This window comes from Python bivittatus, unplaced genomic scaffold (assembly GCF_059951505.1).
Source record: "Python bivittatus isolate LINGU-HERP-01145 unplaced genomic scaffold, Pbiv_v1 ctg000960_np1212, whole genome shotgun sequence".
NCBI classification, from domain to species: domain Eukaryota; kingdom Metazoa; phylum Chordata; class Lepidosauria; order Squamata; family Pythonidae; genus Python; species Python bivittatus.
In genome coordinates, this window is record NW_028277124.1 from 17,935,301 (window position 1) to 17,954,232 (window position 18,932).

General features: G+C 38.5%; 1 protein-coding gene across 4 annotated transcripts in view; it reads left to right on the forward strand.

Moving 5' to 3' along the window:
• PCDH7 (protocadherin 7) overlaps positions 1–18,932 on the forward strand; it is a 417,613-nt gene that overhangs the window by 185,276 nt on the left and 213,405 nt on the right. For 2 of the 4 annotated variants that reach the window (XM_088131402.1, XM_088131404.1), the window contains exon 2: positions 14,640–14,856. The exons of 1 other annotated variant lie outside the window; for it this stretch is intronic. In XM_088131402.1, the coding sequence (XP_087987528.1) occupies positions 14,640–14,856 (217 nt within the window). The remainder of the gene's footprint in view (positions 1–14,639; positions 14,857–18,932) is intronic. One more of the 4 variants, XM_088131403.1, reaches the window with a different exon arrangement.

Below are 18,932 nucleotides of genomic sequence, written 5' to 3' on the forward strand. Positions count from 1 at the left end.
ATTTTGTGTTGAAACCAGATGAAGAAGAAGAAGATGATGATGATGATGATGATGATTCCTTAATTTTCTTCCTATTTAAAGTTCCAAACAAAGTTTAGGATGAAAAGAAATGCCAAGCAATGTTTAGTGTTACTTCTTAGGAATTAAGGAAGTCATGGTGCTTCCTAGGCTAGTAAAATATCTCAGTGTGTGTTGTCACCTGTCTGTGTTTAGGCTGTGCCTGGGTTTTTACATAAAGTGAAATTTCAAGGATATGTTGAGTTCCTCTATATTGGTATAGTTAAAGGATATGGAAGAATTGCTGGATATGGAGAACTTAGTCATCCCAAATGAGTATTATTTAACTGTTTTTAATCTTCTCTATGCCTCTCTGAACAGTTGGGAGGAGAGTGGCATAGAAATGTTAGTAAATAAAATTAAAATTTTAAAAATCCTTTTTTTTTTTTTTTTAGGGACTGTTCATAGAACTAACTGCTATTTTTTTTTCATCAATATTTACTCGCAAAGAATTTTACAACTCCAGTGGACTGAATTCTTCAGAAGCAGCATGTGCGATAGGCCACTGGTTCTTCTAATTTTGTAAAACAGCAGCTTTAATTAAAAAGAACGTGTGCTTCCAGTCACACATGGAATTCATTCCGCACTAATCCATATGAGTTTGTAACTAACAGTTGGAGTAGCCTGCCATGAATTGAATTCAAGTGATAACAAAGCTATGCCAGAGGTACCTCGTCCAATTGAAAGAATAGAGAATCATGATCAAATACATCCATTTGTATTTTCTAATGTAGTAAGTTTTTGCTTAAAAAAACCCCAAACATCCTACAATAATAAACTGCTATTTCTGATGTCAAGATTGTTTGTGTAAGGTGAGGACATTCTGTAATTGAGTCTTCTTAAGTCCTCTCCCCTCCCCCCAGTCTTTTACTTTGGTGGAAACTTGGGATCTCAGACAACCTGTGGCTAGGAATCTGGGTTCCAAATTAGAACATCCCATCTCCAGTATTTGCTTTCCCTCTGAATTTATTGACTAAGTAAATCAGTATTGTGCCAAACCCATTCTTTGTTTTACCCTCCTGGCCACTTTTCCCCCCTATTTAGGTAAATAATAGGATAATATATTGAAGAATTTTCAGTAGCTGAAGCTTCTCAAACACTGCAATGCTTATATCATTATTTATTCAAATAGTTCTTTAATTGTTACAGTTCAGAGTTTTGAAATATCCTTTCTACTGATGTTCCTCAGTGTTACATTTTACTTTCCCCCATAACATTACATGTTGAGTTGCCCTCTTCTGTCTCCCTCCCTTTTTAGTAGGCTTAATCATTATTTGTTTTGGGAGGACAAATGTACTATAGCGGCAATTCACTTACACAACAGGCATGGTGTTTTGCTTGTTTTCCTGAAGATATTTCTCCATGACTTCTGAAACGCCTTTCTTCAACATTTCTGCAACATCTCCCCCACTTTCACTTGTGATCTGGTGTGTGTGTGTGTGTGGGGGGGGTTGTTCTTTATTCATTTTATGAAAAGTTGATGGTAGATCTCTTTTACGCCTCCCAGAGTCATTTGTTTATGAGATGGGACGCTATATAAATATGCTAAATAAAATGGAATGAATAAATCTTCCATTCTGATTTTGGGGAATGAGGGCACCGAGCCTAATGTTAGCGGTGCATCTAGGTAACTTTCTGACATTGCCCAACCTTTTAGTTTAAAACCTGTTTTCCTGCATAGCTGATCAAGAGCAGATGCGATTATGAGATTTAAAAAGTGAAGGAACTTGAGCTCACCAGAGCACATGATAGACTTGGGTGCCAACTGTTTTCCAGGCACCATTGAAGATGTTGATATTAATCTTTAAAGCCCTAAATGACTTAAGGCCTGTCTGACAAATTGGGTCTCCTGCTTCAGAGCTGTCTGGATGTTAAGTTCTGCAGTAAAGGCCCTCTTAAACTCACCCTGCCTTCAGAGTCTATTTACTGTACACGTGGGAGACGATTTTCTTCTGCAGGACTCCCAAGTGGTGGAATATACTCTTTTAAGCACTGTGTTTGGCCTCCACTGTCTCTGCCTTTCAAATATACACTTTGATCTTAGCCATTAAACCAAGAGGCTCAGCCTTTCCGTGAGGAGCTGAGAGACATTTCTTTCTTTCTTTCTTTCCTTTGTGGCCAAGCCCTTACAATGGCTCACTGTTCATGATTTTAACCCTGGCTTTTCATCTCCATGGTGGTATTGTATTTCTTGATAGCCACTTTTTTCATTTGATTGAAAAGAAAGGCAGGACATAAATTGAGTAAACAAGCAAAGCAAAATGAAACATTGTTCTGGATTCATTAACGCAGGGCCACGGAGCAATACTTCTGTATAATGCAAATGCAAGCGATAAAGTGCCTTGTGTAGACCGGTTTTAGTAATCCTGCTGGGTTTGTTTTACCAGACTTCTTAAATTAGTTTTAATTGCTGTGGTTTTGAAGTGTTATTGCAATGTCAATCACCGAAGATCAGCAGAACAATCACCATGAGCCAGAGGTGGCTGCCTTAAGTTTCTCCAAGAGTTCAGACAGATGATGAAGGGAGCCACGGTCTGGAGCAGAGACAACTCTAATTGGGCTAGAATTCTAGCAGGCAATCTTCTTAATATGTTGCCAGATCTAGATAATCTAAACTAAAACTGGCAGGAGAGTTTTCTCTGTTTGGGGTATTGGTGTGAGTCTGTGTTATTTTCCCAGCTAGTTGCTTTGAAAGCATTCAGCATTGCTCAAACAACACTGTTTCCAGCCAACTGCCCTTCCAATCAATCCAGCCAGACATTTTAGCCTTTGTGATTTAATTACATCGTAGGTCTGCTACCCACTTACTGTATATTGTGACTGGAGACAGATATGAGGTTTTTGTTTTTGCCAAGTTTAAAAGAGTCTCACCCAGCCTTTTCTGCTCTTTCTGCTATAATGATTTCTGGTCAAGCAGGTTTCTCTAGTAGCTGAAGAACCTGCAAATGCTATTTGACCAGAAGTAAATCAATCAATCTATCTATCTATCTATCTATCTATCTATCTATCTATCTATCTATCTATCTATCTATCTATCTAGAAGTCATGCCATCTCATTTTAATTCTCTGAAAATAATTGTGCATCTCCAGGCCATAATTATTGCTACTTTTGTGTTTTGTTTTAGTTTTAATTGCTCACATATGATTTTGACTCACACATGACTCATTTATGATTGCAACATTTTAAGTTAATGTGCATCACTATATCACTGTTTCTGTTTGCATGTACTATAACCAGGGGTCCAGAAATTAGCTTTGACAATTTGGGTAGCAAATATATTAACACAGAGGTCTGCTTCTTTAATGATGACCTTACTCTGTGAAGCACGAGAAATTTATGACCTGTTAGATTGAATAGTTTGGCTCCTTAGAAGAGATCTGCAATAGAGAATTCGGTTCTTCCACATCTGCAGTCACTCCAGGACTATCATAAATGCTGCAAAAATAGCAGTTATAACACACATATTTCACTGGGAAAAGCATTTGCTGGTATTCATATCCTACTCATTTAAATTCTGAGGAACAGCTTTAGTGAGTTGGACATTATGCTTGTTAATTTGGGGTCAAATATTTCTATATTCAGGCCAGTGGTGAGAAGAGGGGGGAAACCCAATATGATTTCAGTAGGTACACACACACACATACACACACAATGACAGAGAGAGAGAGAGAGAGAGAGAGGTTTTAGAGTATCAGTATTAGTATTTGAAGGTGTTAAAATAGTTATAAAATTATGTCAACCAGTTTAGATAGTGAAGTAGGCTATTACCCAAATAGTTGAAAGATTTGGCTTCCAACTATTTGGGTAAAACAATATCTGGACTTGAATGAGAATGCTGTGAAGGAAGAGAACTGGATTGAGATTTGCTGAGGTACTTGGCTATGTCTAAATTAGGTCAGCCTGGCTGGGAAGAGATCAAGACTTTGCTTCATCACACATCTCTGCTGTTTCTGCTAGCATTGCTCCATCATTTTTAACAAAGTCCTGTCAATGAGCAAATTGAAGGATTGTGCTGGAAGCACAACACTTTACCTCCTTCAATCTTCAGTAAAATTGCTTATGTGTATCAGAGACATTCATGCTCCCATCCCTATTAACTGAGGACCATTTGAAAAATGGATGCTGAACTGAATGGGCATCTTAAAGTGATCGCTGCTAGGAATACATAATGCTTTCTAAATTAGAGAGGTAACAGAACAGATTACATATCTATCTCTCTGCCTATCTTGTCTTTTTGCTCACTAAGTTTCTAAGTGGCCTGCAAGAATAAAGCCAAAAACACTTTGCTATTTGATAAAGCAAGGAGTTAGACTTCAAAATTTAATGTCATTTACTGAAATGAACACATGAGACAGTGTGGAAAAAAAAACAAAAAGCCTACAGAAACAGGAAGGGCGACAGGGAATTAACTACCTGGGTTCCCAGAGGAGATGACTCCATAGTTATGAAATGCCAGTGAGAAAAATCCAAGGATTGTAATGTATACATGTTTTCAGAACCTAAGAATATTGGCACTGCAGAAAATGACAATTTAAATCCATCAGACCTTCCTACCAGCATGTCCTGAAAAGAGTGGGGAGAAGTGAATAGATGATGTATGATGGAACATTTCTCCAACCCCAAATCCCAATTCAGACCTTCCCATTCAGTCTCTCCTTGATTTCAGAACTAAATATTGCTGTGGCTTTTTAAGAAACGGTTGGAATTAACTAGCTGATGTATGGCCCACTGGGTGTACCACAACTACAGAATGCATGATTTACCCAGTTAAAATCAGCCTTCCATGGACTGTAAATTGCTTTCTTCCCTTTAACAGTTTCCTGCTCTCAACATCACCACCTAGGCAGGCAATGGGGATGCATGTGGCTCAATGGGTCACAGATCATGTGCACATTGCTCCACTTACTTGTAACAGCAACAGTACATCAGTGGCCACCATAGTCTAAGGTTGGGGAATATGCGGTCTTCCAGTTTGTGGAGTCCACCTTTCATCAGCCCAGCTGCTTGGCCTATTATCACTGTGGAGGCTAGAAGGAAAAACCTGAGACTAGGAAAATCCATTACATTATTCATGTACAGATGTCAATAGCTCTCAGGCCATTGGAAAACACAGCTGGAAAAAGGAAACCTAAGAGTAGAGATGTGAACGTGGATATATGATTCTTAAGGTTTGGCAGTTGCTGGTTTCTTGCTCCAGTAATTGGGTTTCTAGGGTCTTTAATAAAGCTAGCTGATCAGCTATGTCTTTGAATCTCTGTCTGCTGGTTTTCAAGAGGATACAGACTCTTATTCTATTTCTAGATAATGTATCTTCCCTACCCAAGGTGGTTTGTGACCACCCAGTGCCAACTGTGTGTTCCAAATGAACTAGACTTCTCTGATTTCTTTTTAGTTTTGCTTATATCCCCAATTTTAGAGGCAGGACCCAATGTCTGTCTGATTTTAAGCTATGCTCAAATATCCTTTGCCTTCTCAGATCTTCGATTGGCAACGTTATGAACTAGATGTAGTGCAAGATTGTAGTCACCCTGTCCCAAGTCCAGCAAATCCTGTTTATGCTGCCAGTAGTGCAAAGGGGCTTCCTTTTTCCACCCCACTGGTGGAGGAATATTGATCTATGGAATGGGGTTAATGGATTATTAGGAAGCAGAGGAAGAGGAGAATGCTGGTGGAAAAAGGTTACATTATTGGCTTAGTCAAATACATTATTGTATATTTCTAATCTGGAGGAATAAGTCATTTTTCACTAATAGCATATATGAATAATAATGAGGTATCCATAAGGAAAAAAAAAACAAGTATTCTGTGTCTTTGAGATAGCTCTGCTTCCAGAACAGCTAGCTAGTAAGCAAACTCTGCAGCAATGGCTAATGTCACAGTCAAATTTAATCCTGAATTCACCTTCCTGAGTGGATAATAAAGTTGGATCATGGTAATTGGGTGAGATGCATGTATTTGGAATCCCAAAGGAATTTTGGAATTGCTGTTGTTCAATCTGTCCTTGCAGGCTATGAATTTTAAATCATTTTTAGTATATCTGTTTTGAGCATTGGAGATGTAAATTTGTCTCCTTTCATTGCCAAAAACATCAGCTTTTGTGCTATGCTAAACTGGGTCTTTTTGTCTTCATTTTTTTAGACTGGGACAATTAATTTTCCTTACTATGACTTCCTCATTGCGTACATTTTCCATCTGCACTGGCAAATTTCACCAGGAGAAAGAAACTGCAGCGAGTTGATATAGATTGCAAATTTTTCAAGAAATTGATCACACACTAGATTGTTTGTGGCTGTTTAGTGCCTTGGGTCACATTGTAACATGTAATACTTACACTTGATCGTTCCCTTCTGTCAAGCTGAGAAATCTATCCAATATTTTTGTATATCTGCCCCTCTAGAGAATGTGCCTAATACCAGATTATATTTTACTTGTAATGTTGACAGTCCCGGTTAGTTCTTACACACGCCAATATGTCAATTCCTGGAGTTTTTCTTTCCCCATCTCTCTGTCTTTTAAACCTCCCTACAAACTGTAATTCTCCCTCAGCTACCTTGACTCAGCCTGGACGCTTATGGTCCTTAAAGCTCTGTGCCAGGAAATCCTCTGCCTTACAGCATCTACTGTGGCAACAAGACCTATGTATCTGCACTATAAAATATAGTAGGGAAAATCCTATTCAGCTTGTTCACTATCTTGGTTCTTGATTTAACTTATAGCTGCTTTTTCATCTCACCATTCTTCTCTTCTCTCCTGGGTCCCTGGCGTATGCTTTTCCAGCTGTACCACCCTTAGGGATTCATGGACACTGAAGCCCAGTTTATCTCATTGATGGCTTTGGGGAATTGATTGTCCCTTGAGAACTCGGGGCAGTCCTTCACCAGCATGCCAAGGCTTCCCCCTCTGCGGTGAAGGAGTTTCTGACATTAACCCACATATTGCTTTATTGCCCCTTTATAAAGATGCCCAGCTACAGCTAATAGCTCCCCACCGAGTCAGGTTTCCAGGCCACCTGGATCCATTTTAGTTATGGTGGTTACTGTCTGATCAATGTGATTTTATTTCTTGGAACATGGTTAAGTTTTGTGTTGCTCTTTGTAACACAGTGGCTGATTTCGACCACATCAGTTTTGTCATTATTACGTTTTACTGTGGTTTTTATTTGCTGTCTCGCAATTTGTTTTGACTGTAATAAAGTTTGCTACTACTTGGAAATGGATAGGCAGTTGGGAGGTTGGTTTTATTTCTTTAGGTCTGAAGAATCTACCGCAGAAAGTAAGACTTTCTGGCATGGCCAGCTGACCAAGCAACATTATCCATAAGACTTTCCTTTTTCTTCCTTTGTTTTAAGGGATAAAAGAGATTTCTGCTCACCTTCTCATGTTTAGGAAGTATCTCATCTTCATCCTCTCTACTCCCGCCTTGGATTTTTTCTCTGTGAAAATATAATCCGTCATCCAATTCTTTTCTGGCTGCTATTCATCCTGCTATGGTCTGTTTCAGGACAATTCCCTAATTCGTTCACAGGAGGATCCAAGAAATAATTATTTTCTCGAAATCTCAGCTGCCTACCGCTTAACTGGATTCTAAGAATCTGCTGTTTATTTATGTTATGCCAAAAACTCCCATCCTAAATCCTTGCATTCACTTTCCTCTTCAAGACTTCAAAGTCTTCTTTGAAATCTTGGGCTAAAGCCTTCACGATCATTCTCAGATGAACAAAGCAGATCTAAAGGACAGCCTATCTCCAGTTGTTTCGCCCCACTCAGTACTTTTGGGCCAAGTGGCTGCACTGCAGGTCCCATAATTAAAAGTTGTCACCTAGTGGGACCAAGGAAGTGCTCCTTCTCCATCACTGTCCCTGCCCTCTGGAACTGCAACCGCCAGTTTATTTGATTCTGTAAGGTGTCCAGAGTCTTCTGGAGTGGGTGGCCATAATAAATTGGATTAAAGAAATAAACAAACACCATGATCTGGTTGCACTCAACTCTTGTTACCTTTTTTGTGATGCTTTCCTGTAGATTTCTGCTTGACTATAGCCTTTAGCTTTGGGGGTGGGGTGTGGGGTGGGGGCTTTGTTTTCTTTTTTACCTGAAATGGTCTAAGTGCCAGAGATGCTGGAATAACATGAGTACCTTGAAAGAAACAGCTTTCCTTCTGTCCACATCTCCATAAGACAGCTCCTTCCTTTGTATTATGCCCATGTTTTTAGATTGCATTAGGAACCTGAGATGGCTTGAGGGAATAAGATGCCTGCATTACTATTTTTTTTTTTTTCCAAAACAAAAATATCTCCTCTCCACTATAATCAAGTCAGACAGCAGGTTGTCTTACATGAAAGTAATATGCAGAGATGATGAATTTAGCAGCAGTTGTATCAAGACACTAGAAATAATGACTGAACATTCCTGTCAGTGTAATGAAGCTAATGAACTTCACCATATTCACTTATTATGACCTTTGAGGGACCTGTCTGAACTATACTTGCAAGGTTGTTTTCCTTTACATTTACATAGCAATTACCAATAGAAACTAAGAGTAGAAAAGGGTGGAATTGTCCTCATCTGCGGGAGGGGGAGGGATCTCTTTTGGGGTATGAATATTCTGAGCAAACTGCTGGCCCCCTCCTGATTTCTTTTTCTACAGGGCTAAAATACCATGGAGATCAAAATGGGTCCTTCTGGCACAAACACAACGATTTAATTAGAAACAAAGAACAAGTAGATATTGATTCATTCAAAATTTCATAGCAAGCCAAAAAATGTGCCCCCCCAAAAAAATGGGGGTGGGGAGACTGCCATGTCTTTCTTGACACATTTGAAAGCAAAGTAGGAACAGAATTCCAAAACTTTTTGACACTTATGACCTTCTGATTCCATTCCCCCATAGAAAAGAGTGATATATCTGATCAATTATATTGTACTATTGAGTTGGTGGAACTTAATATGTTTTGCCTCAGCATTATTCTTAGTAATAGCCTTAAATTAAAAAAAAAAAAAAAGTAGTGTTTAGGAGGCATTTCCTAAAATAGCGGGTGCCACATTTGATGGTGCTGTATAAATCTCAGTAGCGGACAGTGGGACAAGGAAAGGACAGACTTTACTTCCAAACATCCTTAAGTGTCTAGCTGACCACTGCTGTAAACAGAATGCTGAATAGGTGGTCTCTGTCATGTCTTTATCAAGACCTAAGGAATCAATACTGATTTTGAAAGTCAGGCAGTTGAAGAAGTCATTGGGGGGAAACCTATAAGGTAGTTTGATGATTTTTCCTTGTTAACTTTACACCCTTAAACTGATTTCCACAAAATATTTGTCCTGATGGTCTGAGCTTCACGTCCCTGGTGGGAAAAGAAAATCATCATCTTCATCATCACCGTCATCATCTACAGTTGTAGTAGCTAAGGTTATTTTCTATATACCATATAGAATTTGCTATATGGTAGGAACAGAACTACTGTAAGCCAAGAGCTATATATGGAAGAAATAAATATGAGGTCAGAAGTGAGGTTGAAAATGAAGAGGTCATAGTTGGAACTACAAGTCTGCAAATTTTCTTTCATTTTGTAAGACAGAGGTTTGCAGCCCAGGTAAGAACACCTGTACTGAAATCCCCTGAATTCTAAGCAGAGTAACAGTGTTGTAAAATTGGTACAAATGCCTGTTAAACTATATAGTGCAGAGAGTTTGTCTCAGATGAAAGAAAAAAAAAATGAAGTCATGGTTGTTTTCCAAAAATGCTGATGTCTTCTATTTATTAAGGTCATTGTACAGTATATTGTAATTTTAATTTTTTTAACTGTTTTGTAAACAACCCAGAGTCATTTCAATGAGATGGGTGGTGACAAATTTGATAGATAGATAGATAGATAGATAGATAGATAGATAGATAGATAGATAGATAGATAGATAAGTCTTAGGAATATATATTGGGACTATTGTGAAAATGGCAGCTTTATCTGAATATATGGACACATTTGATTGCTTAAGTGGAATAACTAAGGTGAAATAATTCATTTTTTAATGGACAAATTTTGCACCTGATGTGATTTCTTTTATTGTGGATGGATCTTTTGAAAGATGAATTGCACTATAAAAATTATAAATAGGTGGCAACTGGAGACAAATCATTTAGAAAAGATATTGCAATATCATGTAGGGAATGGCACTTTATAGCCGCACAGATACATTCATTTACAGTCCAGTTCCATGAAGCATAAATAAACCACGATGAGTTAACTAGGATTTCCGCTGATGTTTAAGAAGATAGGATATTAAATAACTAATTCTGTGGCAAATCGGGAAAAACGTCAAGATGACCGTGCTTGATAGTTTATCAGAAATCAGAAAGTAGTCTCAGAGACATCTGAAAGAAACCACAGGGATATTGAGTGCATCATAACATCACGTAAGGGAACCAAATTAGGCAACTTTCAAAGTAAATCAATAATGTCATTTTCATATTGATGTCATAACGTGTGGCCTTGCTTCATCCCTTCATGGGTGCTTGTAGGGAGTTAATGAATTTTCTCCTTCAGTTTGTGATGCATAGATTAAGAATAATATTACTGAAAAAAGATAGAGTAGGTTTTTTTCTTTTTTTCTTTTAAAGAGACATTAAGGAAACGAAGATAACTCTTTTTTTTTCGTTTCTACGATGGCCAGGATTTTTCCAAGCTACTAATATATGTCAACTTCTTTTAAGCCAATCAGCAATAGTTCTGTTTTGGGCTTCAGATAAGGGGGGAAAATACTGATTAATGGTCATCCATTAATAAATTAAAATAAAGCAAAACTGTGCGGCAGGTTTGTTTCCAACACAAGGGAATATTCACACGATCCATCTATTTCTTGAAAAGACACAGCGAGACATCATACAAGAAGATGGTCACTGCTTTGCTTCTAGGGTTGTCAGGATTCCTATCTGTGAAAGGAAAATTTTAGTAGCCTTCTCTATGTTTTAATGTTAGTTTTGATTGCATTTAATAAAGCCAAGTTAGCTTCTTGTGACCTGTAGTGCAATGACAGGAAAAGTCAAATGCAAGACTAAGTAACTTGCTGATGGGAAAAGGTGTGACACGGACGAATAGAACAGGAAAATATGGTAAAATTAGCACCAAGGAAGTTATGATCCAGTTGCTAAACCTAGGAGTCACATCTGTGGTTTGTGGTTTTAAAGGATAAAAAGGATTGCATCTGAGGGGGTCGGTACCATTTTGGTCAAGCTGTCGACCTGACAGCTCGGTTAAAATGGTCATGGCATTGCAATGTGAATCTAAGTGGGTACCATGTATGCTATTGATTGAACTTTACTTGCTTATTGAACTAACATTTAATAAAGCTTTTAGAACTTTGAAGTAACTTGTTTTATCGTGTGTCTGCCTCCCGTGTTTAACGTGGTTTTTTCCCTGACATATCCTACCTGATATAGTTTAAACAAACTATTTAATTTAAAGGTAAAATGGGAAACAAACATACTGCTGTGCACAGGTTTCCAAATACCTTTGGTTTTTCCAAAGACACCTCTAGGTCCTACAATAGGAAGTTTTAGCTTCATATTTTATTCTGATATGGGACCACTTGCCAAGAAGAATGACACATATATTTAAGGGGTAGGTTGAAAAATATACTTCTGGAGGCGGGGGGGAAACACAGGTAGAAAGGAAACTTAAGTTCTGGTCAATGAATATGTTCTGATTGGCCATGGCAGTCTGAAAGTTTGTGACTGGAGAGACTTTGAGGCAGCCATTTTCTGAGGGTATCCATGAGATGCCTTCATAAAATCATGATGTGTTTGCTGGTCCCCAAGGTTGAAGATGTTTTCTTTACATCTCCCCTAAATCAGATCAGCTTCTTTTAACTCTGAGAGTGGATCAATAGAAAAGTGAAATGTGAAGTGTAATGTCAAGGTTCATACAAGATTGTATCTAGTACAAGCCACCCACCCAAGATGGCTGAGGTTTGCAAATTGAAAGTCCACATGATTAACATCCCATGTGTGAAAATTAGTCTCCCGTAGAAGCTGAGTGGAGCTCAAATTGCCATGTGCCCTTTTCAGTAAGGTTGTTTTCACTCTTTGCTAGATGCTGTGTGGGTTCATTGATGAGGCTTGCCTGCCTCTTCAATTTTTGAGAATACTCCTGGGTGTCGGTGTGCACTGAATAAACTTATATAGTGTCAGTTATGTCTTCAGGGTTGCCTTGACATTTTTGAATGAACACAATTCCAAAATCATAATTAATGCATGAATAAGTCCCAGTAGAAGCTTGTGGTGTCAGTGATGGCATCAGGAGCTTGAAAGCTTTATTAAGTAAGCTGGCAAAAACACCCTTTCTATCAGTGGTAACTTTTATGGAAAGGGGATGAAGTAACTGAACCATTTTCTCTTTCTTCTCTCCCACTTTTTTTTTTTTGGTTATTTGAGATCCCTTATGTGGTCTGGCTGTCCAAACCACAGATGTTGGTTTTTAAAATACCCAAGTATACGAGCCTGCTACCGACAGCCAGACTATACTGTAACATTTATAGCATCTATAACATTTTGCATCATTCTGGGCTTTCTTTGCATAAAATGTATACAATTTCCATGTGCTGAAATCAGTGACAGCTTTAATCCTGTGCCCTTAAAAACACACTTCTGTTTGAGTTATTTTAATACAAGTCAACTGGCAGTTTTATGAATCCCTCTAGCCGCGCCTGTGGGTGAAGGCAGACATGCAGTGATGTCTCGCTTAATGACCATGGTGATTTGCTTAACAACCACAGCAAAAAAGGTTGTAAAATCAGGTGTGGTCTTGTGATGCCTCACTGAATGACTGTACTGCTAAATGATGAATTTTCCTGTCCCTATTATGGTCATAAGTCAAGGGCTACCTGTATGCGTGTGATACATTTGAAAAGAGAGGATAAGTATTGAATGATTTCCATTGCTGCTTGGATGATAAACTCCTCTAAACCCATGAGACAACTTTTAGAGCACCTCAGATATAACTCAGATGAAACAATTGCTAACAAACCACCAAGAAGCATTTACTCTTTAGGGCAGGACTGGGGATTCCATTGTTGGATTACAGCTTCTGTCCTCCATGAGTGTGGCTCATGCTAGCTGGGCTGCTATTGGAATCCAACAATATCCACACCTTCCAATCCTTGAGTTACGTGCATAGAAAATTGGACAGAATGAGTGCAATGACTTTGACTCATAGCATTCCTTTCATTCCCAAGGACTTGGAAGAAATAGGGGACTACCTATACTGGCCCAAACATTCAGTCACACTATTATTTTGAAGTTGTGTCGCTGAGCTACATTTGTGTCTTCTGTAAGGAAGTGACTGCAAAATGACATCACCACAATGAACCCCCTTAATTCTTCAGGCAACTTCACTCGGTGAGTTTTCCTATCTCTGGCATTCGCAGGCTGTATTATTTATTCATTTATTTCAATTTATATGGTCACCCATCTCATCATCATGACTCTGGGCAGCTAACAACAGTTAAAAACACAACAGCAGCATGACCATAAATATATAATCAGCAGCTGACAAATAACTAACAATATAACCAGCTCATGGACTCTGTCACATGTTCCCATCCTGATGCTCGGTAACATAGCTGTGTCTTTAAGGTCTTGTGAAAGGCCAACAGGTTAGTGCTAATCGAATCTCTAGGGCAGTGTTGTCCAAACTTGGCCACTTTAAGATGAGTGGACTTCACCTCCCAGAATTCCCCAGCCAAACATGAATTCTACTCATCTTAAAGTGGCCAAGTTTGGACAACACTGCTCTAGGGAGATGATGTTCTAATGAGCAGGCATCACAATAGAAAGGGCACTCCTTAATAGACGGGACTTATAGTGTGTCTCTCCTGCTGGTTCTGATATGATGAATAGATACAGTCAGGGAAAGGCTGAGGTTATCACTCAGATAACCCAGCTCCATTCTGTGAAGGGCTTTGTAGGTAACTACCAGCACCTTGAATTGAACCCAGAAGAAACATCTCAGTGAAGGGATATTATCCAGGAGTTGCTGGGTTGGTTGGTAGTTTTCAGACATATGGGTGCAGAAGTTGATGGATGCAACCTTGTGAATGGTTCCTATGTGGCTTTCACTAATAGATGGATCTTTGATTTTTTTCTCACGTCATCCTAAATGCTGTTTCACTTTTCATTAGAGACATTGCACACAGGTATTTGTCAACCTTCCAATATACAGTAGTATTTAGATAAAAGAGGGATATATTTTCCATGTCTTTCTCAAAATGCCCCCCTCACACTTTGAGAATATCTGATGGATCCAGTTGCTGTTATACTGTTAGTATCCAACATTCAATTCCCTTTTGCAAATCAATCTGCTCTGTAAAGAACCACAAATTCCAATAAAGGTATAAGTACAATATTTACATTATACTAACCCTCCAGTCCACAGGATCAATGCCACAGTTGTTGTGAACCTTAGTTTCTATAGTGGGGGCTCAACTGTGTTTTACAAGATGCATTTAAAATAAATAAATAAATAAAAATATGATTAAGAATGGCGTTCTCCAAGACCCTACCTTTCAAGTGACATACAGAATCTTTTCTTTTGCAGCCATTCCGTAGAGTGACGTTTTCAGTTGTGAGTCAGCCTCAAGACCCACATCAAGGGTCTTTGCAGAGTTGCTATGACAGCGGTCTGGAGGAATCAGAAACGCCAAGCAGTAAGAGTTCTTCAGGGCCGAGGCTGGGTGCCCTTCCACTCCCAGAGGACAACTACGAAAGGACTACGCCGGATGGCAGTGTTGGTGAGGCAGAGCATATGGAAAATGGTAGGGGCAAACACAACACTCACACACTCCATTTGCACTAGTGAGTCCATGTCCAGTAGACTTGGCAAGAGGTCAGTTGGAAGAAGGGGGAAAAAGTTGACCAAGAGTTTCAGTTGATGGAACAGCTTCCCCCAAATGGAAGCTGGAATCCTATTCAAAGCCCCATTGAGATGAATGGGACTGACTTCTGAATGGGCAGGTATCAGATTAGATTTTAAACACTTTCCAGTCCAGTTTGGATTGATCTGGACAGAAAGGGAGAATCTAAATTAAAACAGTACCAGTGCGGCTAATAATAATTTCAGTGAAGTATAGTAAAACATCTGCACACAAACTTTAATGGAAATATCACTGGGTTGGGGTGTGTTTAACTTGTGACTGGATCAGGCTCATAATATTTTAACTGACAACATCAAGACAGTGGAAAAAAATCAATTAAAAGAATTATAACAGCATTGTTGCCACAATCTCATAAAGCTAGAAAATAAATCAATATATAGTCTGGTTAAAAAAAAAAAAAAAAACTGAAGAGAAGATCTATTTCCTTAAAAAAAAAAAAAATCCATGTGCCAGCTTTGTTATTATAATGCTCATAATCATTATTGCTTTAAATATGTCTAGCATTAGCTAGAAGAAAATAATTGTCCTTCAAGATTATTGTCTGCTCAGACTGCATATATGCTTCCCCCCACCCCACAAAATACAGTTATCTACACATACTGACTAAAGTGTATAGGATAAGAGGTGAACCCAATGTATTCTGTGTTCCTAATGGAGCCCAGAGTTCCAGAGTGAAGCATTAATGTGCTCGCTCCCCGTTCAGGAGTTTTTGGGACACTGATTGCAAAGATGAAGACATCAGTGACAACGGCCAAAGTATTAATTCCCTTTTTCATAAAGCAGTATTAATCATGCCAGATTCCATGAATGCTGAATTATTTAAAAAGAATGACAAACATTCAGTTTTCTTTTCTCTTTTTGCAGCTGTTGTAGAGCGGAGGGCGGGGGGGATCAGAATATCTTCTTTAGAACCTGGGTTTATTGATCTCAAGAACAAAACTGCAATGTATTTCCCTGTACTGTATTTATTTTTTTCCACAACTAAAGAAGCCTTTGTTGGAATCTTGGTTCATTTGGGGGGAGGAAGGGTCTGGTACTTAAAATGAAATACAACATAAAATAATTGTAAATTCTTCATTTACTTTCTGGTATGTTTTTAACAATCTACATCCATATGATTCTCTCTCTGACTCCCTCCCCCCCCTTTTTTTTTTGCCTTGATCTGAAATCTTCTGAATTAAATGACTTTTACTTCTCTAGCAGTAAAAGAGGCTATTGAATGACAGTGTGTAGAGAAATTATAACAAAAGAAATGATTATGTATGAAAAGTTTGTATGCCTATAGGCATGGTTGGGGGTGAAGTTTAGATAGTTCTGCTTTCTTTTGGAGATGTTTCTATCAATAGTTAATGGATTGCTTAATTAGAGCTGAAACAGACACATCAATAGAATGGAAACAGCACATTTGAGGGATGGTAGGGGAGAAGTTTTTTTGTTTTTTGTTTAATATATATATTAGGATGGAAGATGGCTGCTACACTTACCCTTTCCCCAGCAAGTACAGAAGAGATGTTGCATATTTTCATAGGTTCCTATTATGTTGTTTATTTGGTGAAGAAAATGGTGCTATGATGCCAGTTTGGAAAAAGGAATAAACTTCTGGTTCAGTTGGTAAGCTGAAGTTCATAGGAGAGTTCGAAGACCCAATCTTAAATTCAAGATTAAATAAAACTTTTCAATAATGCTTTTTAGTGCCTCACAGTTATATGTTTATAGCCTTTATGATCTGTTTATGACTCAACCATACTGGCATCTGTAGGTATCCCTCCTCTAGCTTTTTCTTAACATTGGGAGTTATGCTACTGGAATGAAAAATAGTATATTGACAATGCATTAATCTCCCACTTATTGTCGGACCTGGCTTTAATTTACAATAGGCTGATGTGGAATCCAGATGTGGTGGATATCCAAGGAAGCTGAAACGAGATGGTACAGTCATCTACTTGCTGGAGTTCCCCCAAGGGTGTCCAGGGTCAGACAAACAGGATCTGAGAGGTAGAAGCAAGAGACATACATCGACTGAGGTCAAGGGCAGATTTGAGAGAATCCATTTCATTATTTGATGGGTGTGATGCCCAGAGTGCCGGGCTGCCCAAAAGAAAGAGATTGATTGGCCTCTCCTCTGGCTGAGAGGTCAGCAGATCATCTTCAGGCTGCATGGAGGCTATCCATACTGGTGATTTATAGCATCATCCAGCCATCAACATGGCAATATAAAACCTTCTGCATTAGGGATATATCACCACAATGATGGCTGGTTGACACTCCAAATCACCCCAAGGTTAGCTGACAGTAGTCAGGCCAGGCCTGAGACATAGACGATATTCTCACTTTACCCAAACCAGACAGATTAGATGGCTGCAGATTCAGAGTGCTGAAAGCAGAAGGCCATGATTTGATCCTGTTCTCATTTCTTACACCAGTGCTGATTTACATGGAAGCATGACTTACATCAGTGCATATCTAATTGCAACTTCAGTTGTTTGCAATCCATTCTGTGTATAAGTGAGCTACTCACAGATATAAATGACCTAATAGATAATCACCTCTGGCCTCTCCAAGTGTTGCTACTGGCGGGTCAATTTAATTCAGATTTCAACTAAGCAACATTGACTTAGAAACCAATTAAGTGGGAGGATAATGTTACAGAACGTATTTTCATATGTCTGCAACAAGGACCAAGGTCTCCAGGTAAATAAGAGAGGTGATACCATTGGTAATTCACACTGTAGCTCTCTATATTTCAAAGAGGAAAGCTCAAAAATAAATTCACACTGATAGCTGTGATTTTTGTTTTCCTATATATAGATATAGTAGTATATTCTCCCGTAGTATATATAGATACACGTATATACTACAGCAAGCTTGCAAGTATTGTTGATGATATGCTGACAAGGAACAGCAACAGGACATACTGTCTTTTGGAGGGTTAAACCAATCCTTGATAACAATATGCAGATAATGAGCATAGCCTTAAGTCCATTTCTTATTACGGATCATGATATTAAGAACATTATTTAATTAACTTAACTACAGTTAATTTAATGCCTGATGGGAAAACGAAGCTGCCCAAAACTGAGAGGATGTGTGTCCATGTAAATGTCTCAAGAGACACCAAATTACTGAATTAGCACGGATAGCCAACAGCTCACCAACTGGTGCTCCTCCTTAGAAAATCAAGAGCTTTTCATGACTCTCTGGGGCTTAGATGATCATGCAATTAAAACAAAAACAAAAAACTGACCCTTTTCCTTGGGTTTTCATGCCTATGACAAACTGAGTTATTTTGTTCAAGTTGCATGTTTAATTTACAGTCCCTTTTCCAACAGTTTCTGATATCCATCCATCTCCAAAACTTTGATTCCCTCCTCGGAATATCAAAAACTGAAATGACAAAATCCCCATTCCTTAAAAACTCTACTTTTAGTAATTCTGGATAGTGCTGGCCTACAGTTAAGGACAAACTTTTTTTTTTTTTTTAGTTTGTAAATGTAACATTGGATACTTGAACTCCCTTCCTCTCTTTCTCCCACAGTTCAGTTTCAGTTTTTAAACTTCCTTGTCCTGACTTTAAAGGAGAACTATGTGCCGAAAGATCTGCTTAGTATCGCCTTTGGTATTACAGAATTACCATGAGCATCAAAAGCAGCATTTTACTTGGAATCTTAGTAAGGAACATTGCATGGAGAATTTTGCAGGAGAACTTGTGTCTGTGCACAGACATGTGGTTAAAGAAGCAATCTTATGCATAATTGTTACAACTTCAAATATTTACTCTTTGATTTTGTCCAGTATGAAATGCCTCAATTATAATTAATTGAGATACATATTTAATTGAAAAGTTTGGAAAGGCAATTTCTTGTGTAATCAAGTAGAGCTTCATGATTCCCTCCCCTGCATTTTCAAGAGAAGATTAGCAGGAAAATGAAAATAAGGAAAAGAGAAGGCCAAAGTGA